Source organism: Micromesistius poutassou (assembly GCF_964030765.1).
Source record: "Micromesistius poutassou genome assembly, chromosome: 8".
Lineage (NCBI taxonomy): Eukaryota > Metazoa > Chordata > Actinopteri > Gadiformes > Gadidae > Micromesistius > Micromesistius poutassou.
In genome coordinates this window covers 8,794,414-8,817,814 of record NC_140278.1, presented here as the reverse complement: position 1 = coordinate 8,817,814, position 23,401 = coordinate 8,794,414, and the positions used below count along the sequence as shown (strand labels likewise).

The 23,401-nt window shown below is 41.7% G+C and overlaps 1 protein-coding gene across 1 annotated transcript; it reads right to left on the bottom strand.

The window, feature by feature from the left end:
- Nucleotides 1-5,104: 5,104 nt before the first annotated feature.
- sacm1lb (SAC1 like phosphatidylinositide phosphatase b) lies at nucleotides 5,105-16,480 on the bottom strand. The gene is made up of 20 exons (XM_084471630.1): nucleotides 16,444-16,480; nucleotides 15,662-15,759; nucleotides 15,461-15,535; nucleotides 15,215-15,342; nucleotides 14,174-14,323; nucleotides 13,615-13,674; nucleotides 13,467-13,500; nucleotides 12,968-13,069; nucleotides 12,520-12,605; nucleotides 12,206-12,292; nucleotides 11,993-12,061; nucleotides 11,676-11,755; nucleotides 10,939-11,037; nucleotides 10,642-10,780; nucleotides 9,515-9,584; nucleotides 9,074-9,146; nucleotides 8,346-8,439; nucleotides 8,025-8,117; nucleotides 7,847-7,904; nucleotides 5,105-7,139 (listed from the first exon to the last, which is right to left on the bottom strand). The coding sequence occupies exons 1-20, from the start codon at nucleotides 16,470-16,472 to the stop codon at nucleotides 7,003-7,005; spliced, it is 1,761 nt and encodes a 586-aa protein (XP_084327756.1). The 5' UTR covers nucleotides 16,473-16,480; the 3' UTR covers nucleotides 5,105-7,002.
- Nucleotides 16,481-23,401: the final 6,921 nt, after the last annotated feature.

Genomic DNA, 23,401 nt, shown 5'->3' with positions numbered 1-23,401 from the left:
GACAGAAACAACACGTTTGGTTCGTGTTGGGCGATCCAAAACGCGCAGCGTCCGTGCGTTCCCTGGTAGTGCGTCGAAAGGGCGTGGCCAGGACGAAATGGTACCGACGTTTATTATTTATTTATTCTATGATTTTTTTTATGTTTTGATTTCAAACTTAAAAGATATTGAAAACATACAACGCACAAAAAAAAACACATTGATGCCAGCAGTGTTTTAACCAACCACGGAGACACAGAGAGGTTATTATAGGGCACACATGCAGTTGCTGTTAATCAGATCAATCATACAAAGCTATCCCTATACACATAGAGAGGAATACTTAATAGCTTGTTAAACATCCATTTTATTATCATTATTTCACGTATGAAATGTTAACTTTAGATTCTGAACTTCTATTGCTGCTGGTACAAATAAAGAGTGGGCATAGCACACAGAACAATGAATTAAACACAGCGGCCGTGATACGATAATACGCAGAGCTTTACCCACAAAGCCTTACTACTGTTTATTCCAACAATGTTTTTGTTTTCTCTGTGCAAGGGAACAGTCTGGCACCCGATGACTCTAACTGTAACACAGTCATAGTGAAAAAGAATGTGGTCCGTTGTTGCAGTTTGACAAATGTGACTTGATGTTTATCGGTCAATGCTGTATGCATTTCGGACGATGAAAAGGTAAAATGCCTGTGACCTACTGTACTCTCATGCTCTATTGTCCTGGCAGTACAACGGCCTTATGAGCAGGGAAAATGCCTGAAAAAAGTAACACAATGCAAATACACAATGACAGCCAAGTTCCAATACCTGCATAGGACTGTAGACCCCAACACACACACACACACACACACACACACACACACACACACACGTTTATTTTGCTATAAGTTTATTCTTGCTATTCTGCCTTGTTTATGTAATCCTGTTCTTCGCTCGTGCTTTGTATGTCTGAGTAGCTGTATGTTAACCCTGCAGGTCCCTGTTGCTGCCTTGTTTTATGTCTGTACAGCTGTGTTTGTGTGCTGTTGCCTCTCTAACCTATCCTTTCTCACTGCCCCTTTCCCTCCCTCATCAGTGTAAATAAGAACTTGTTCTTAATGATCTGCCTGGTTAAATAAAGGTTTAATAATAATAATAAACACACACACACACACAACCACAGCGATGCTTAATGTACGTCATAAATCAACAAAAAAACAAGTATATATATAAAAAAAACATGCAGTTTGCTGCAATGCTGTACAGTGCACAGATGCTGGAATAGATAATGGCTGATTAAAAGGTTTATTCATATACAAGGTATATATATGAGGTAAGTGCACATGACAATATGGCATTCATACAATATACAGTATATACAGTATACAATATATACAGCATGCCTTGGTGTAAAACTGTTTAAACAACAAAATATATAATTTAGAGTTTGTATGTACAGAGAGTATGATGAGGAGGGACTGTGGAGATAACCTTCAGGAGAAGGTTATCCCCACAGTTTTCAGCGTAATCAGCTCCAGGTTGTTCTACCTTAAGGCCGGCTGTGCAACTTCCTGTCTTCATGCAGACTCGTCAAGGTCCAGAATGAGGCTTGTAGAATGTTTGTGTTTTGATGAGATTAGAGAGTTGGTCTTTGGGAGGATGGCTAAGTGGGTTGGGTGGGTCTATATTAGTCCAAATCGCACTGCCATTTGTCCTTCCCATTATTATGCTCTCTGTGGTCATCAAGGTATGTGTGTCTCACCGCCCCACAACCGACTGCCCCTTGTTGACCCCCCCTTAGGGTGGCTGCTGTGGTGGGCCCCCATCGCAAGGTCTGGTGCTCGAAATTTGGTTTAATCATCAATAACTTAATGAGTTTGTTATTTTTTTAAGAAGCCTACACCTGGTTTACTTGTGTATGATGAGTATACTTTTATGTTTACTATTGTCTTTTCTTCTTTCCTTGATTTAGTTAATTGTTGATTGTTTACCAGTAGATACACAGAATTCTAATTTTTAAGGCTGATCTTTAAACTTTGTTTAATATTGTTGTGTATTGACTGTTTAAGTTTGTCCCTCCTGGGACGCGGTCACGCCATGCTACGGGCTGACGGCAGTGCATTGGAAAAGCTCACGGTCTTGTGTCCTTATTAGTTGTTGTACTAAGTATGATATCCAAGTATACAACAAATATGATCAAGAGGGAGGAATGTAGAATGTTGGTGTTTTTTAGTGTCTCTCTGTCTTCACATTTCTTAAGTCTATGAACTGGCCAGTGCCTCTCCTAGATACCAGGTGTTATTTCCAACATTCCTCCATTTGTTATGTCCCAACGAGGATGAACCAACCCGGTCGTCTGGGGCATAGCCAGGGCCATATACCTTATCAAGGGAGAGACTGCATCTGATATTTTGTTATTCATGTTGTCTTTCCTATAATACTCGCCTCAAACCTTTGGTTCGGTGAGAGGGAGGGGGATCGACAGCCAAGGAGCACATCAGGAGACTGCTCCTCACCACCACCTTCCACCTAAGTCTGTACCTGTGCTGTATTACATCCTGGAATAAACCATCTATTCCACCCTCTGATCCAACCTGTCAAGCTTCCTTGATTTCCACTTCAAGAATTACTACTATGACGAAAAATACACAACGCAGAGTCTAAACGAACAGTTTAGAAATAAGCTGAAATCTAACAGGCTCATGACCGTTGTGTCATCTGCAAACTTCCAGAGTTGAACAGATGGGTCTCCAGAGGTGCAGTTGTTGGTGTAGAGGATGAAGAGCAGAGGGGAGAGCACACATCTCTCGGGGGCGCCAGTGCTGATTGTCCGGGTATTGGATAGGATTTTTCCCAGCCTCACCTGCCGCCTCCTGTTTGTCAGGACATTTGCGATTAACTTGGGGAGTTCAGAGCAGAGGACTTTTGGGACCACAGTGTTGAATGTCGAGCTGAAGTTTATCAACAGATCATCAAGGTTTGTTGCAACAGCCTTGACAGTGTGCGAAAAACGGGGGGGGTCCGGGGGCCCGATTAACCCATGAGATTAACCCATGAAAGCCTCAAAAGCAAAATTTGAAGGGGGTCTCAAAATTTCGTCCAAAAAATATATATATATATATATATTTTAAAAAAAAATATATATATATATATATATATATTTTTTTTTTTTGTCACTAATGGTCATTTAAATGTGTTTAAGCTCACCATTTCCAGTATTCAGAATTTTAAATATTTATTCACAAATATGTTCTATTTTTTTGCCAAGCGGAGCCAGCCAGTCCTGTGCGCGTATGCAAATTAGCCATGTGCGCCAAACAGAAGAAGGGCCCTATTTTGCGCCCGGTGCAATTGACTTTCTACACCGACGCATGTGTCGTTGCTAGTTTGCACCCGGCGCAAAGCTGATTTTCCCCCGCAGCAACCAGGCACCATTTGCATAGAAATAGCGTGTGTGTTTACCGCGAGTGAGTGTTTAAAAGAATGAATGCGGGTGATGCTTGGTGCGCGTGTGTGTGCGCGCCCATCTGTTTAAACACACGCAAATTAAACACGTAACGCATAATGCAGTCCATGGCGATGTATATTAACAGGGGGACACATGCATATTATGAACACAAGTCGACAACGATAATGTATACAATACTGGTAACAAACGATGTTTGTTAATGTATTGTCGCATATCATTAAATAGACCCACAGTTGCGGCCATCGAGGACCGCGTCCGCATATGTTTTAAGTTGTCTTTGCAGCAATTTACATGACGAATCAGTGTTTCTGAAGTTGGAGAAGAAAACGCTATTCCATGTGTTAATATGCCTATTAGTTGTCCATAAACAATTCATGTGGTCATGCATCTGTCTCAGCAGAGACTGCAAACGCGCTGTCAAAAATCAACTCGTCAAGTTAAAATGCGCTGGCTCTTAAAGGGGATGGGATATGCCACTCTCATTGGTTTATTGCATGTTACGCCCAAACACACCTACGGGGTTCAGCCCAACCCATTTTAGATTTGCGCCGGGCGCAAAGCTCAATTATCTCGCCGTCATAATAGCAACAGCGCCATAGAACCGCTCACAAAGTACTTTGACTTTGCGCCTTGTCGATATTGCGCAACAATCGGGAGATTGTTGAATGGAATATTGAAGGGTATTTCGCACACTGAGCCTTGAAAAGATTGAAATCAAAAAGTTCAATGGTTTTGGGATCAAGTTTTGTGAGTTTTGCTGGAAACCAGAGTTTGGTTCACAGGAGTTAAAGTAACAATAGAGCTGAATGAGTGCTGCACCGGAGCATGTCTTGTTAGAAAGACCTCAAACCAAATCTAGAACCGGACATCAAATACTGAAACATAATCCATATGGGAAACCCTAACCCTGAGACCATCCCTAGGACCAAAACCAAACACTACAACCTTACCCTTAGAGGAAACCCTTATCCAAACCCTAACACCCAAAACCAAACCTTCTAACTCCCCCAATTAGAACCCCTAACCCTAGAACCGAAACCAAAACTCTAACCCTAATTAGAGTTAGCAATAGGGTTTAGGGTTAATATAAGGCTTAGTATAATATGATGGTTTAGGGTTTCGCTGGGGTGGGTTTTAGAGTTAGGTTTTCAGTTCTTGGTTTAGGGCTGTGGTTGCTTTTGGGGTTTGTTTTTTGGTTCTAGGGCTAGGATTAGGGGTTTCTAATCTGTGGGGTTTAAGGGTTTGGTTGTCGGTTGTAAGGTTAGGGGTTCTTATTGGTGGAGTTTCAGGGTGTTATTTTCGGTTTCTAAGGCTAGTGGTTGGGTATGGGTTTCCACTGAGCTTGGTTTTAGGGTTTGGTAATTGGTACTAGGGTTGCGGTTAGAATTAGGGTTTCCAATGAGTTGGCCGGGGGGTCCAGGGTTAGGGTTAGTAATAGGGTTGTTTTCCTGCTGAATAGTCAGATTGCCTTCTGATTAGTCAAGCTGTTTTTCAGCTATTATAGGTGAAAGACAACTGTTTGATCGCTGGACGTATTGCGAATATAATTGCGTTTCAACAGTATTCTGAATAACCTAACAGAGAAATAAGTTCCTAAATTGATTAAGAGACTTGGACTTTTAACAGAAAATTGACTTTTTGTTACGAGTCTTCATAGTAAAGTTTAGTTATTTTATTACAAAATCATAACTATACATAGAGTGAAAGGTAGCTTATCATTTCCAGCAGTGTCATGTTTTTTTATTATAACATACAATTTTTTTACACTTCCGAGAATGACTTGAGGCACAAAAAAGGATAAACAAATAAATCCATGTGTACAAATTAAAACACTGATTTATAAATAACAAAGTTATGTATGAGATTAGAAAAAAAAGCCCTCTCTAGCTGAATAGCTTCTATTGAATAACGACACATTTTACTAATTGTTGATTGATTGCCAATTTGGCATTGACCAAGCCGCTGAATAAAAATATATAGGAATACATGAATTGTCATGTCAATGAAATATAATCCTAGTATATATATATATATAATCCCAATTCATTTAAAATAAAAACTCTTTGCTAAATAACAATGTATCATACATAAAGCATGAAAATTAATGATACATAGTCCATCATTCATGACCTGTACCGTGTTGTGTATTGGTGTTACAGATGTTCTAGTTTGCAATATTTAAGAATGAATGCAAAGCTTTGTAACTCATATTTATTTAATTCATGTATTTATATGTACATTAACCCATGATTGGTTTATATATCAATTAACTAATTGATGAATCTGTGCCCCCAACATTGTTACATAAACTGACATAATTCTGGCAGGAAGATAGTACAAAAAGTAAGTCACAATTTATAATTTATAATTGTGTTTCTATACCCTGGCTTTTCCTCATTCACCACTAAATGGTGATCTTGACCAGTAGAGAAATGCTACTGGAACAAATTGATGTCAGAGACAATACAATTTTAAAACATGTTGAATGACATAAATGACGCAAGAATAAGAGAGATCTTGTCACTATTTTCACATTCAACCTCTTACTGTGCACCAACAAAGATGTGTTTTTCAGTCTGTTATTTTGTGTTTAGTACCGCACTTTAGTTCATCTAGCTTTAGGGTCCAATTGAAAAAATATTCTGAATTAGCATTCTAAAAGTCTCAGCCAGTGAGAATTTGCATTCTAACAGCCGGCACCTTAGCTGATAATCATGAAATGTAAATGAATTGTTACCGGTGGCTCTGTTGTCATTAGAAAATAAACAAAAGCTGCAGCTCTGCAGCTAAAGAGCACAGAAATGTTACTTTTGAACAACATGATAGGAACTGAAAAACCCCAGGAGCAAGCGCTCCTGTTGTCCTTCATCCTCCTTACATCATCCATACACTTAAAAGCAGTGAATATATAAAAATGATCCGTATGTGGCAGGCGGTTTCCCTGGGGACAAGAGCATAAACATGGTCAGCCATCGCCCCTAAGCCACAGTCGATGTAGGCCAAACTGTGTACATATTAAATAGACTTTATGGCTACAAGCAAGTATAACATTGGCAAGAGACAACACAAATAAAACTGTCAGCAAAACACAAACGGTGGCAAAATAACGGAAAACACGACATAGAACTCGAACTTATTCGACTCCGCTGTGAGGTCTCAGCAGCCGTCGTGCCACACGTCCTTGCCCAGCGTATACAGTAGGACTCCGTCGACGGGGCGGTCCAGCCCCAAAACAAAAAGCAAACCAACAGTGTGGACAGCAGCAGGGCCTGCGTTGTTCTCTTTATGTGTCCGTTGCACGCCGCCCTTGTCCCCCCACCCCCACCCCTGCACACAACAGACTCCCGGGTCGTTTCCCCCTGTCGCGGCGGTGGCGGCCTCCCCCTTCTCGGTTTTCCAAAGCTGCCTCCAAACTCCTCCTCCGCCTCCAGCGGGTCAGTACAGGCTCCAGGCCCGCTGATGGGGGGGGTAGAGCGACGAGGAAGACGAGGAGGAGGAGAGGGAGGCAGAGAAGGAGTGGTCTCTGGGGGGCAGCTGCTTTCCACACGCACACATTCAGTCCATCTTCTCCTTCTGCACCAGCTTGGGCGCGTCCACGAAGTCCCGGCCGTTGAAGAGGATGACGGCGAAGGTCATGACGCTGGCCGTGCCCCAGAACAGCACGTAGGCCAGGGTCTCCGTCCACGTGTCGCCTGGAGGGGGGCCGAGGGACAGAGGGGGAGAGGGTCACCGCAATGTTTATGTGTCATAGAATGGGAAGGCATCGCATGGATGGCTGGTGTAGCTAATGTGGTAACAAAGTAACAAAGTATGTGTGATGTGTTAGTACACATCTTACAGTTAATAGGTGGGAGACTTTCAGAAAAAAACAGTTCTGTCCACGCTGACTGGCTGTGTGATGTGAACTACTGTATTTTACCAAAATAAAGCCATGGCTTGCATCCCGATTGCACAAACTAAAACTGTCACTATGGCTTATTTTTTAGGTAGATTTTTAAAAAACAAAGACTTAAAAGAAGAGAATACTGCACAGTTCTCACAGATTTGGGCATGAAGGTCCTCATGTCATCACGTCATTCCTCATGTCGTAAAGCTCATATGCTCATTTACATGAGGTGTGCGAGTGTAAGATAACCTCGTGAAGAAATGCAATTGATCAGAAATCTTATTTTTTGTACTTTAGTACATTTATACAGATATCAATACTTTTGATACTTGAATCAGTATTATTAGAGCTACTTTACGATCTTTACTCAAATTACCTTCTTACATGACTATTACCAGATATCTCAGTTGACTGACTTTTAAGGGCTTAAAACACCACCGTGTCCAGCTAAGCTCACGCCTAAAGCTAACCATCTCTATCCTCACACATAAACCAAAGCTCAACCAGTCTTACCGGCCATGAGGAGACAGATGATGCACATGGAGAAGGCCACCACCATGATGATAGGCAGCTGGAGGAGAAGAGAGAGGAACATCCAACATCAAATGCCAATACACAGGTAGGTCACAGTGAAAGTGACAATGGCCACAATATATTTGCTTTTCAAATAGACTTTCAAATCGTTGTTTACCGTTAGGAATTTCCAGTCTTTGAGCTCCCGGAGCGGAGTTGTCATGTCTACCTCATCCACGGAGTAGTTGCCGAGAAACAGATCAATGGAGTCCTGCATCAAACAAGAAAAGTGTGTTACTCCAGAGTGTAACCTACTGCCATGTAAATTATCCAACACACGCACACACATAAACAAGCACAAGTTGACACACACACACACACACACACACACACACACACACACACACACACACACACACACACACACACACACACACACACACACACACACACACACACACACACACACACACACACACACACACACACACACACACACCTGTCTGAAGCCGTCTGAGAAGTTGTTTTTGTAGTATCGGATCATGGAGTTCCAGCCATCCATCAGCAGGCCCAGCTGTGTTCGCCTCCCCGTTCTGCGAGCAGAGCGTTCAGTCAGTCATCGTAAATATAATCAAAAGACTAAACCCTTTCCTAACACTAGCCTATAATCAAGACTAAACCCTTTCCTAACACTAGCCTATAATCAAGACTAAACCCTTTCCTAACACTAGCCTATAATCAAGACTAAACCCTTCCCTGACAACACTAGCCTAGAATCAAGACTAAACTCTTTCCTGACAACACTAGCCTATAATCAAAAGACTAAACCCTTCCCTGACAACACTAGCCTATAATCAAGACTAAACCCTTTCCTGACAACACTAGCCTATAATCAAGACTAAACCCTTTCCTGACAACACTAGACTATAATCAAGACTAAACCCTTTCCTGACAACACTAGACTATAATCAAAAGACTAAACCCTTTCCTGACAACACCATCATACAATCGAAAGACTTCAAACACTTTCCTGACAACCCTATCATATAATCAAAAGATTAAACCCTTTCCTGACAACCATATACAGTATATGCGTCCACAACATATGTGTAGAGATTATATTGGGGCTATGTTTATCTTCTAATTATGGAGTCATAAATGAGTCAGTGGTGGGCCGTTTCGACAGGAAGACATGGTGTCCGTGTGGAGGCCATTAGAAGGGCTCACCTCGTGAAGTCCGTCTTCAGGGCTCCAGTGCCCGCGTACTGCTTGGCACATGCATTGGCATTGTCTGCCCATGCTGCAGGAAGAACCAGTAAGGAGTTCATTAATCAGAGAGAATGAAGGAAAAGAAGGGTGGAGTTTGTCTTTTTAATAAGAAAGCAATGACGTTTTTATCTGATTTTTTTTTTATCACAAATAATTTGTTTTATAAAATCAGAAAGAAAGAAAGATTTTTTCCTTTTTAAAATTACTTTTTTTATATTATCAGAAAGTAAACAAAAAAAGACTGAATTAACGGGCAAACGAGAGAGAGAGAGACAGAGAAAGATTGTAGCGCAAGTGAAGCAATAAAATTGGGGTGTGGGGCAAATATGCATTCCATACCTATTAACGCATTTTGTAATTTGACAAATTTATATGAATGGCTGTGAAGGAGCCCCTCACCATTCTTGTAGATCTTCTCAAAGTCCATCTGGTCTTCAATCTGCTGGCCCACGTGGAGAACATTCAGCCTCTGTGGAGAGATGCGTGGCAACACATTAAGACTAGGGATGTTAACGACTCAGTATTTTGTGAGTCGACGTGTCAGAGTCATGAATGAATTGATCGATAGATTTTTTTATTTTTTTGGCCCCGTGAAGTTGCAGAGCTCAAAGGATCTGCGCTTTCCTTTAAGACAGCGGCCCACCCGTCATATTTCAAAGGTTGCGCTCAGGAGCACACCAATAATGCATTTTTGAAGTTAATAGAAATGATTATAAACAAAATATCACAGAGCATAGAGCAGGATTGCGAATGTTTACAATGTCTCATGTCAAATTACAATAGGCAAAATGTGTCAGCCGACTCATTTTTAAAATTAAGATATTGATGCTGCGCACCTCCTCTTTGCAACACAATTTGTTTAAGACATGCGTCTTGGCATGTGTCTATGGCCATCATTTTGATTCAGGGAACCTGAGGTCGGAACTTCAAGTCCTGTGTTCAGATCAGGACAGTCAGGACTTTCAGATTGACAGAGGAACACTGTGATTTCTTGGTGTTCCTTAAAAACATGGACTTGGATAGTGCAATGCCTCATCTTTAAAAACTGTTTTCATTAGTGGCAACAATTGGAGCTAAGTCTGCAGGTGTAGAAAGGAGCTTCTCCTGTTTAAAGCAGCTCAAGTCCTACACCCGTAACACAATGGGCCAAGGCCGTTTAAGCAGCCTAACTCTGCTAGCCATTGAGAGAACACTGGTCACTGGAAAAGACAGCTAGTTGGCATGACAGGGTTACATAGCATTTTCTTGAAAAGGAACAGAGAGCAGAATTTCCAAATAAATAAATTGACAGGATAGCACTCTGCACAACCCAGTCAGTAAAAAGTGAACAGTCACGGTCGACTCCGTAGTCACCTGACACCTTTAAAGGTTGGGACCATTGTACTAGGGTAATGACCGTTTCCTATTCTATACAGTCTATGCTGTTGAACCATTGCTCTAGTCTAGGGCATTGACTGTACCTGTCCTACACAGTCTAGGCTGTGTACACATACAGAAGCCCAGTCTGCGGTGGGAATGTCACTGACCTGCAGCTGGGACTGTAGGGAGCGGCGGGCCAGGAGGCTCTGGATGACGTTGGTCCGGTCCAGGCAGTCCATGCAGTTGCTGCGGAAGATCCCCTCCTGCTGTACCAGCACGTTACCATCACTATCCACCAGGAAGTACCTGCCGAGGCACACACCGTTGTCAACAACAATAACAACAGGTCCACAACATCTCTCGTTCCTCCACAACATCACCATCGTGTGCAGACATTCAAATCTACGTTACAAAACAAAGAGATAGAAAGAAAGGGAATCGTAAAACAAACGAGAATCCCTCACCCGAATTCATCCTGCGTCTCGGCCACGATGTCCAACAGGATCTGCAGGCGGTGCCACCTCATCCGACTGCACTCCTTGTGGAAGTCAAACGCCACGTACCTAAGAAAGAAAGGCAATAAGAAGACGTGTCCAGAAGAGCGTACTCTGAGGATGGAGGGCTGCACTGCTACAGGACACATGGGACTAGAGGAGGACTTCAGGACACATGGGACTAGAGGAGGACTTCAGGACACATGGGACTAGAGGAGGACTTCAGGACACATGGGACTAGAGGAGGACTTCAGGACACATGGGACTAGAGGAGGACTTCAGGACACATGGGACTAGAGGAGGACTTCAGGACACATGGGACTAGAGGAGGACTTCAGGACACATGGGAGGAGGTTTGCTACAGAACAGTTGAGATTAGGGGAGGTTTACTAGAGAACACATGGGATTGGGAGAGGTTCTCTACAGAACACATGGGATTGGGAGAGGTTCTCTACAGAACACATGGGATTAGGGGAGGTTCTCTACAGAACACATGGGATTGGGAGAGGTTCTCTACAGAACACATGGGATTAGGGGAGGTTTCCTACAGAACACATGGGATTGGGAGAGGTTCTCTACAGAACACATGGGATTAGGGGAGGTTCACTACAGAACACATGGGATTAGGGGAGGTTTGCTACAGAACACATGGGATTGGGAGAGGTTCTCTACAGAACACATGGGATTAGGGGAGGTTTGCTCCTCACTTGATCATGCTGTTCCCCAAACTGGTCACCATCTTGTCAAAAGCAAGTTCCAGTGGCTTTTCTGAGCCTTTTTGGTTAATCTGCATGGAAAAAGCTAAGTTAGAATGAAGAACAAATGAAATGTCTACATTGGTAAACCAGTCTGTGCTGCAGTTCAACAATAATTTATTTTTAATTAAATAATAACCAATATGATTAAAGATAGATTTAAATAATTAACAAAAAACAAAAATCCATTGTTTTGTAAATCATTTAAATACAATGAATGGACACCAATATGGGAAACCACAAAACTAGAAACATTTCCCGCTTCTTACCAAATTCAAAAGCACTTGTTTTCCGTAAATGATGATCTGGGACTCAAAATGTCTCTGAAATCCATCCAACTAATTCCAAGGGTACAAAAAAAATAATTAGATGGAAAGCTAGGATTAGTTTGCAAATGCTTAAACAATATCAAAAACAATACACTTTTCTACACCTTTTAAAAAGGGGATTACATAATGAAACACATCTAAAAAGGATCTCACATGGTTAACCGTCTTGTTGATCTGTGGTTTGGGTTTGTACTTGAGATTGGGTCTCTGTGACCAGTAGAAGGGGATGGAGCCTCGTGTCTAAGAGAGAAAATGAAACACATCAACAACTCCAAAACATCCAGTGTTGCTATTATGTAATGGGTAAATCAAGTCCAGTAGTGTTCACTCTGCAAACCATTACGTCAGACGTGACTATCAGGCCATGTTGACGGAACAGAGATCGAGATTGGTCGAGAGAGTGTTGAGAACGAGTTCAGGGCGTGTGAATTCATCTGAAGTGTTCATGTGACACCTCGTCCGCTCACCTGTACAAATGAAGCTTTGCCACCGTTGTGCTGGATGATTTGCTCTGTTTCCACAAAGTTTGCTGCGTGGCCCTCAGTGTCGATGCCTGTGCACAAATAAGACACACAAAAGGTGCTGCATGACTTTCACAAAATATACAACCAACAGGTTGGGTGGTCTCACGAAAGACTAATGGGAGTAGCTGGAGAAATGTGTTGACCTTGGATACAAGGCATTTAGATTGGATAAAGACATGAATATACATCCCGATAGAAACATATTCGAGGCAGGTGATTGTAATGCATAGGATCTTGAATTTGATTTTGAATCTTATTATTCAAATTCTTGTTATTTAAAATGTGGCCACTAAGTACAGACGTGTAGGTTGGCACATTTCTTGGCACATGGAGGGAAAAACCTCCAGCAGTGGTGGTGTGACAACAGATGGGAGGTGGAGGGTAGAGTTACCCCTGACATAGTAGCGCACTCCAGCTCTAAAACAGCTCCGTCTGGATATCAGGTTCCACTCAAACAGCTTCCCGTTGATGCAGCATGACTTCATTATGATGACTGGCGGAGCAGTTAAAGTTCAAACGCGAGTTTGATCAAAACTGTACAGCAGCATACATTTAATTATAATACCTTGTATTATTTAATTGACAAGTATTTTACATTTTGGGGCTAAAATGTTATGCATAGTCATGCAGGACTAAACAAAATAGGATTTAAGATAATGAAAGCGCCATCAGAGTACAAAGTAACAGCGAATAAACAGAATATTACGTTTACATCGGCTGTTTCTTCTGACTCTCCCTGATGTTTCAATAGGAGCATAAACACACACTGTTTAGGTAGAAAGGAAACTGTTGGGAGTAGCAGGTAATGACGGTCATACCAAGGCTCAATGAGAAATCAATAATCAAATCATTAATAATTAAAATCATCACTATTATTAAGAAAAGGATACAGCCGTGAACAACTGGAAAGGCAAACTTGTGCAACTGGAAAGGGCAAAAACCAAGATATCAACATAACATAATTCATCCTTATTATGTTGAAACATCTCCAGACAACAGCATATTATGTCCAAATATTTTTGTTTTGGTGTTTTTTACCTCTGGCTGTGGAAAAAGGTCCCTCAGGAGGTGACCATTCCACACAAACCGCTGGTCTGCCTAAAAGGTGAATTCATATTAACCATTGTCAACAGAGTTCAGATCTGACAACTTTAACAAACGTAATAGGAAGAACATGCAGCCCACAAACCAAACAGAGATAAGCAAACTGTTTGCCAGGTCATAGCCAAGCTGTTAGTGTAGAGATATAATCTCCCATACCAGTGTAGTTTTGACTACGTAGCATCATTGTAGATAGCTTATTTGAAATTCAGCAATCCTACATTTCTCCACACATCTGCACCTTAAATGGCACTGAACTGGTTTTTACCTGGCAGAACGGAAGCTACTGAAACCACACACTTTATACACTAGTGGGCACTATATGCTAACGATACTGAAGTGGTGCTGTGGTCCTTCATCAACAAGTGTCTCCTTTTACCCAAATACCCTGATTGTATACCAAAACTATGAGATAACAAAATTAACCTTGCCCCGTCAGGCCCAGCTCAGAGAGCATCCTGACCACACGTCATGCACCACCGCTACCCCGTCCTACCCTCTCCAGCAGGCTCATCTCCTGGAACTCGGGGCTGGTGTTGGCCAGCCGCTGCAGGCTGTGTGTCAGGTCGTAGTTGGTGGCAAAGTAGAAACTGTCCGTCTGAAGCACATGGTTCATCATGGACAGGAAGGCCTTGTTGTCTTGCATCTGTGAAAGAGATTTTGAGATCTTGTTTTAACCAAGGAAATGAGACGCAACATTGTTTGATGGGTTACAAAAAAAGAATAACTAGCTACTAATTATGTTATGGAAGGTTAAGACTATGGTTGTGCATCTGGGAGGATAGGACTGCTAGCCATTCTCTAAAACTGGCTAACTGCAACTTGAAAAGAGACATTCAAGCAGGTGGAGGGTAGGAATGTTGAATTTAGCTGGACAATGTTTACCGCTACAATGTGAACAAACACTGTGGGGTCAGTAACTAAAGAAGATGAAGTGGTTTGCTATTGTAAATGAATGTTCACGTGTAAGTGGCTGATGGTTTGAAGGTAAAATGCAATATTTTAAACAAACATAAATTTATATTTTGCCTTGTCAGTGCATTATCTTACTATACATAGTACATTATCAGTGGAGGGTTAAGGACAGGCTGATTAAAGTCTCTTTTTGAGCTTTGTAATGTAGCTGGGCACAGCACCATGTCAGCTAACAGGTAGATGCTATAGACTGCACATGATACATTTACAAAGATTAGTATTATCATCAAGCTATTAACAGTGTTAACACCAAGAATCTCAATCTCACACTGAACACAAGAATGAGGCGTCCCTTTGCAAGGGACAGTACCAACACAGGCATGGTTTGACAGGTTTGTCTCTAAAACCAACACCATGTAACCTTTTGACTGCAGCCACCGATAACATAATATCATATAAATATATATATATAGGAATAACTTCAGGAGAACGCTGATTCACTTTGATTTATCATGTCCGCCTTGTTAATCGAAGATCCCTCAACCTCCCAAAGAGGTCTGAAGCAGACGTAACGTAACAGTGAAAGGGTGAAATGATTAACTGCAGTTCTCCTACTGCCTACCTGGTTGTCTGTCAGATGTAACATGGTCTTCTTATAGGAGATGATTTCAAAGTCAACCGCCTTCCAGACGGCATGACCCAGAAGATCTCCAACCTTCTTCTTCTTTGTGATGACAATGAGGTACATGCCTGAGGAGGACATCATGGCAGTCAGATATAGGACTTTGCATTTTTTCTACACAACCACAATTGGACTCGACCGGTGTTTCCTGTTTCGGGAAGTATTATGTATATCCTAAAAACATACCTGCCACCATACGGATTGTCCCCATAATGCCACATATCGGCTGTGAGTGATCGGATGGAGGGATGTCCTTCCTCACTGGACACAAAGAGAGAAGATGGTTAATACCCCCCATCCATGTTGTGATTACCACAAGCAGCAATACAGCCTATATATATATATAGTATACTTTATACATACATATATTATCACAATATTAGTTACCTGTTAGGGTGATTTCAGTTGATACCCTGTCAATGGCAAGGACAGCATCTGCTCCATCATCACAGGCTTCGATGTAGAACTTCTCCGGGGTTGTGTGCCTGAAGAACCACAATAGACACATGTTCAGAGGCAGGACCACCACCACAACGGCAGGTGAAATATTTCATTCCCATCAATACATATAACGACATAATGCACATTTCTTCCAACAAGGTATTCCTGAGTTAAGGCTCTGTAATGGGGGCTGGGTTATTGGTTGTGTAATGCATAGGGCTGGGTTATGGTTCTGTAACACATAGGGCTAGGTTATGTTTCTGTAATGCTGAGGGCTGGGTTATGGTTCTGTAATACACAGGCTTGAGCTATGGTTATTTAATACAGAGGGCTGGGTATAGTGGGTTATGGTTCTGTAATACAGATGGCTGGGTTATGGTTCTGTAAGCTGCAGTCAACTATAGCTATACTTAATAACTCACAATATACACGTGTGTCACCGTTACCACCTTGTCAATTCCCGTACAACTGGTTCTGGGTAAGGGTTAGGTTTATTCTGGTCCTCAGAGGAGCTTTCTCGCTAGCATCATCTATCATTAGCACCAGAACAGAAGCCTCTGGCGCCCCGCTAAGTAGCATTTAGCTACGCTGTCTTTACCCGTCTATTATATACGAGTATTATACAACATATATTTAATATATAAACCCGCACAGGCTGGGAGGGCTTTCTATTTCAAATGTGAACGGAATCGCCTGCTGTTAAACATATAATAAATAATCAGACTCACAGGCAGAAGCTCTCATAGGTAGTCGCCATCTTTCCTCCGGTCGGACTTCAGTGACGTGTCAGTCTGACCTCAGTGACGTATAGGTATGACGTCAGTGACGTGTCCGTGTCTCGCCTGAACGTTTCCTATGCACTTGAAGTCTTGTCATCAAGCTTTCTTCAGACTATTTTATATATATATTTTTTTATATTATATATAAGTCTATGTCTTAAACCAGTTGATATTTCATAATAATTATCATCATAATCATAATCACCATCATAAGATAATAATAATAATATACATAGCTGCCAGTAACACATCTATAAAATCGACTTAATAAATTATGAATGATCTTAACCACACAGGATGGAGTTGTGGGTGGCTATGAAAACATACCGTCATCATCGTGATTCATTTTTAATCATAGAGGGATTAATTTAATTATGGACATCATGTAGGCCTAATTTGTTAAATTCTGTTCATGTAGGACTACTTTAACCTTCACAATTAAATAATTTGCGAATTGAATTATTTGCACAGTGAAGTCATTTTGACGGGCATGACCGTACACAGGGTCCGTGTACGAAGTATAATTCATTTACAGTTGTTCACGTTGTATAATGAAACAGGCCAGTTTAGGGGGTGTTGCCTAATTTCATTGTCCGAGACGTGCAATGCAATTCAGCGCGCCCAAGCGTCAACTTGTTTCATTAACCAAGTTGTACAATGATATTTGAACAAGGAAGTCGAGAGCCGAAAACAGAGACAGCTCGCCTTCAAAGTAAAGCTCGCCTTAGAAGTAAAAGTCGTGCGTTTTGAAGCGTGAATTTAATTTAAGGAGAGCTAAACGAAATAAATAAACAAATAGCCTAAATAATAGGGTGACCAGACGTCCCGGGTTTCCGGGGACAGTTCCCGTTTTTAGTGACCTGTAGCCACTGCTGTCCCCGGAAATGTCCCCGGTTTTCATTGTGACTGAAAGATCCGAAATTGGAATAAAGGAAAAAATGAAAAAACTAAAATGTTGACCAAAAGACATGTAGTTGCGCACCGTATCTACTGCTCGCACAGCCACAGGCTAAAGCCAGCCAGAACAAGCCCCGATCAGAGTAGAATGCCCCTCTAGAATGCACATAGCTGCGCAGTAGAACTATCTTCTTCCCTTCGCGAGAGGCTACAGGTAGCCTACCTACGCGGTACTTTCATGGCATTCGTGCATCTATTCAGCCAGCTATGGTGTAAACACAGCAGGAATATCATTGATTGAATACGATTGGCAAACCAAAGGTGTTCTTGTAAGTGTTACTGTTTATCATGCTGTATATGTTATTTAATGTTGAATTGATACATATGTGTATTATCTACGATGTGTGTGTATGATCACAGATCTGTTTGTCTGACAGACACAGCTGTTTTGCATGTTGTGTCCCAACTGTAGCAATTCTGTGTGTGCTTGGGGGAGGTGTGTGTGTGTGTGTGTGTGTGTGTGTGTGTGTGTGTGTGTGTGTGTGTGTGTGTGTGTGTGTGTGTGTGTGTGTGTGTGTGTGTGTGTGTGTTGGTTTTTGTAAAGACCATTGTATTAAAACTTCCTGTTTCTGAATTGTGCAACCATTTGTTTTTCACTAAAAACTCTTTGGTGGGTCACACCCACTTTTACATGGAATTGACAGTGTCTAAAGATAAATCAGTGTATGGCATGACACATGTCCCAACCTCATTACTGTGCTGCCCATGTATAATACATTGGGTTAGGTAAATAAGGTTTAAGGTATGTTGGCCTTCATTTGTAATGTATATCTTTTTTAATAATTCACATATTTCAAGTTAGGGACCATTCACAATAAGATATTAATATTGTACAATATACAACAATATATGGCAGGTTAGCTGCTTGCTACTTCCCACCCACATTTAGGGAAAACTGATTCAACCCCCTTAAAACCATATATTTTCTAAAACCATATAACTTGAAGTTGTCATTCAACTTGAAGTGTGGCATTTTCCATTTTCCATGTCTTCCCCAAATCTTGTGAAAATCATATGGTGTAAGGAGGAGGCCTTGGTTTGGGTGAAGTGAAGTGATTTTAAGGATGTTCTTGATCTCAGCTAGAATTTACTACTTAAACTAAACATAATTAACTAAACATAATTATTAATCAATTCCTTTGCAATTTTGGATTTAGAGTGAGAGAAACTGCTTTGTGAATGGTAAGGGCAGTGTCCCCGTTTTAGTTTTTCTATGACAAAAACACTACATGTTTGGAGGTTTTTACACCGCTGAACCCAAAATGTCCCCAGATTTTGTCTCAGAAATCTGGTCACCTTACTATAGACTGTATCTCTGTTGCTGCAGCAGCAGATTTATTCTGTCTTGACACTTTGTATTGATATTTAGTATTATATTCTTCCCTTAAATTATTATGTTTAGAGTGATTGTTTTATATGTATTTTTTATGTATGTCGCTTTGGATAAAAGCGTCTGCCAAATACTTAAACATAAATAAACACCTGAAAGTTTTTATATCAGCTAAAACCACCAATCTGTTTCACTGGATTCAGAATAAAACCAAATTCTGTCTTACCCAACAATGTTAGTATTTGAATATTGTTACTTGAACGACTTATTCATGGTTCCAATTATACTGTTAAGAAAGTATTGTCTTATACTTTGCCTAAAATTAGACAAAATAGAACATTTCCTTACAAAGACGAATGGGGCCGGGGAACTAAGTTTTAACTTAATATTTGCCTTGTAGACTTCAGCAAGATTAAAAGTGCAAATATATCAATAAAAATTGGGAATTATACACAAGTTAACATTCAATTCAATTTTATTTATAGAGCGCCAAAACATTACACGTTATTATTATTATTAATTATTCACCGGTGGACATGCGGCATAACAATGACAAGCTGCAAGCAACGCTTACATTAAAAGTAACATTAAGATACATGTGTCCACATTAGAGCCTTAGACCCCAAATGATATGCAAACACAGAAGTTATCCCAAAGACGCATTCTGAATGGAAATACATCAGAGGGACGCATCAGCCGTCTTTACCGAGCAAAAGACACAGTGTTGCTCTCCAAAAGATAGGTATCCTCCCACGGCATGGATGGGACAGAAGGGAAGGAGGCTACAGAAGCAGAGATTGGAACAGGCACGAGACAGAGTGAACGTTTGGGAGGAAGGGACCAATTAGGACCCCGACCCCAAAAACGACAGGTGTCACATTCATTTTTTCATACTCAAAATACTTAATTCTTATATTACAATTTTCAGATTCCAGTTTAATTCTATTTTAATTATTTCTGCTTTATATTCTTAATAAATCCATTGTTTCTATTTGACTATTAACACTCTGTTCACATATCCTGTGGGCTGAACATCAGAAGGGAACCATTCAATGTATCCCATACACAGCATCTTGCAACCGGCCAGTATGGAAGGCTGCTTAGCCTATGACAAACCCGGGACCAAACAAGGCAAAAGATTACTTGGCCAAGTCAAGTAATCTGACCCACTCGACCATAAAGGGATGAGGGTAAGAAAGAGATGAAACCATCACAGGAAGTGTGGTCGGGGCTGAGAGGTGGAGTTTCAGTTGTCAGGCAGCGGAAGTGGTGGCCTTAATTAGGGCATGTAACTAGAGCTCTATTGAGCAGGTATTTGATTTATTAATATTTATTTTTGATTTTGTTTGTTTGCATGTGTTTCTATTTTTGGGAATACAATATTTATTGAATACATTCAGTGCTCATTCAGTATTTCTATTAATGCTGTTTGGCTTAATACTAACTGGAGATGATGTCTTTCAATAGAATAATCTTATTTGTTTCAGTTGCCATCTTGCCTGTTGGAGATCATATTTGCTGAGGTGGTCCTTCATGATGGAGACAGAGCTCTAATGACCCTGTCCCTGGTGCCTTCCTCCTTCAAAGCAGTGGTGGAAATGGAATACTTCAGGAGTAAATTGCATTTTCTGTGGCTTGACAGTAAGATTACAAAAACGGCTATAGCTAGTTATGGTTATATAATGCATGTTTTCCATGTTAAATCAATTTGAGAAATCATCTTTTTTTTTTTTCTAGTTCTCAGCAGAATACAGGGCAGACTTTTACCAAATGTACACTCTGGATATGTGTGGAGAGTGCAGGGTGACATTCAAAAACTGCATACCAGGTATGAAAAATTGTGCACGGAAATGTAATGAGTACTTCTTATGGGCCCCTTTTCCACCGACAGTACAAGCTCAACTCGCCTCGACTTGGCCCGCCTTTTTTTGCGTTTCCATTGCCAAAAAAAGTACCTGGTACCTGGTACTTTTTTTAGTAGCACCTCCGTCGAGGTTCCAAGCGAGCTGATCAGGCGTTTCGCCCTGTGTGTCACTCCTTTCCCAGGGCTAGACAGGCTGCGCGTGGTTGTGTGTGTCCGGCGTGGCTTGAGTCCACGGACCGGCTCCCAAGGGGACACGGATCAGCGTTTCGCTGTTTCGTGTGTGTTCCTTTCCCAGGGCTCGATTTTCGCCTCCATCGTTACCATATGACAACAGACGCGCAGTTATTGCGGTTTTTATTTTATTTTATTTCCCATCATAACCTTTCCCAGGAATCAGGAAATAGTCTCGATCAGATTTTCCGGGAATCCTGTCCCCCGGGATTAAAATCTAATGACGACCCGCGTTGAATAGGTAGGCCTACTTTTTTAGATGGAAACACGACGTGCCGGAACCAAACCAAGTTGTGCAGCACTAAGTCGTGGCGAGTTGAGCTGGTACTGTCGGTGGAATTGCTACCTAAAGCCCAGTTCAGACCAAAGATTCGCGACGCAACGACTTGCAACGAGACGGTTTTAGAACGTCGCAGGGGAAAAGTTGCAGCAGTGTGAACTGGTCGTCGCAAGGCGTTGCAAGGAGTCGCCAAAGATTGAACATGTCAAATCGCCAGGTCCAGTTTTAGAACGCAACGATGTGGCTATTTCTCTTCAGCCAATCAGGATACAGCACAGAACAATTTAGGCTTATTAAATAGGCCTACAAGTTGGAGATGCTAACGATATTATCTTTGGTTCCAGAACAACGATTGTAGATAATGTTAGGCTTGAGCTGATTCATTGACATTATTTTAACGGGACCACCGTTACCGTTACACGTTAGCCATTGTTATGGTTACATGCTGCCAGTCCGACACGCGCCCATTCCGACAGTCCTGTGCACGTATGCAAATTAGCCATGTGCGCCAAACAGAAGAAGGGCCCTATCTTGCGCCCGGCGCAATTGACTTTCTACACAGACGCATGTGTCGTTGCTAGTTTGCACCCGGCGCAAAGCTGATTTTCTCCCGCAGCAACCAGGCACCACTACACTTGCATGTTAAATATTATGATGTCAAAGATTATTCATACGTGTGAAACTGCACATAAATAGCGTGTGGATTGTGGAAACATTTTTTTTCCATAGGGCTGCATGAATGAAGTATAGTAGGCTATGCGTTAAAATAATGTGGCGACGCTCAGAAAGATTGAGACAGGAACCCAGGTTTAATTGGTTTACAACTTCCGTGCCCCATACACCGCACGACTACGGAAGTTGTCTTTATTTTCAACACACACCGCACAGAACACAGCACAACCAACACACATACATACATGACATTCTCAATAACGGTGCGACACGAAGAACACAACATGATAACAACACTACACTCCAACAACCCTAACCCATTAATCCCACTTAACTCAACACTCCAACAAATACAATGAGAACGTCGATCCAACGGCAACAGCGAATTCCCATGATCCCCTGCACGGAACCCGAACAGAGGGGTGTTCCACAAAGCCGGTTTTATCACTTACCCAGCTAAGTTAACCCAGGGTTAGCGGCAACCCTAGGTTTTCCGTTCCAAAATGACCACGGCATGTAAGTTGCTATGGAAACATATGCTCTCAATCAAACCTGGTCGGAGCAGGTTTTGCGCAGGTTAAGTTTGGAAGATAACCCGGTTTTGCTCAGAGTAGGCTATTTAAACCCACGTTTATCGCAGCTTTTACGTGTTCGCCTATTGATATCGGAGCGCAAATAATTTGTGCAATTCACAGAGATTAATTAGACCACGGCTCGACATATTGTCCTTTCCGGATGACTTTTTGCTGGAGAGATATAGTTTTTCACGTGATTCTTTGATATATTTAAATAGCCTTCTCCAACCCTACATTGCAGATGTTACCAATCGTGGATCTGCCCTCAGTTCACTACAAACAATTTGCATAGCTTTCCGTTTTTTTGCGACGGGTAGCTTTTTGTACAGTGTAGGAGATGCTGAGCACATAGGCAAAGCTACCGTCTGCCGCTCCGTGCGTCTGTCTTGCGCTGAAGCGGTTGTTGCGTAACTTCATGGAGTTTCACCAACTTGCAGGTCAGCATTATCTACTTTAAGTGTTCCCAAATGGCTCCGAAATTATCCTTGTTGACTTTTCATCTGGGTGTTATATTTCAGGATTTCCTAATGTAATTGGGTGCATTGATGGCACACATCCAATGTGAGCAATACATTTCAACAGGGTGCGTTGCATTATGAACATATCATAGACCTCATATAATTGTTGTGCTTGTGCAAGACAGCTCAAAGTTTGTATTTGATCGCAGGGCAATTCGATGGGGATCTCCTAGGAGATCGAGGGTATCAATGCCTCCCGACGCTCATCACCCCGTACCCTAATCCCGCTCCTGGACCACAGACAACATTTAACCTGGCACACAGCAGAACCCGCGTTAAGATTGAAAATACATTCTGGATATTGAAGTCCAGATTCCAATGCCTACGTGGACTAAGAGTTTGTCCGGAACGGGCATGCGATGTAATTGTTGCATGCGCCGTCCTCCACAATATAGCCACTCTGCGCAAAGAGATGCCTCCCCACTTTACCCGTTCCTCGAGGAGGAACACATTCGCAAATGTTTGTAAGGGCTGACAAAG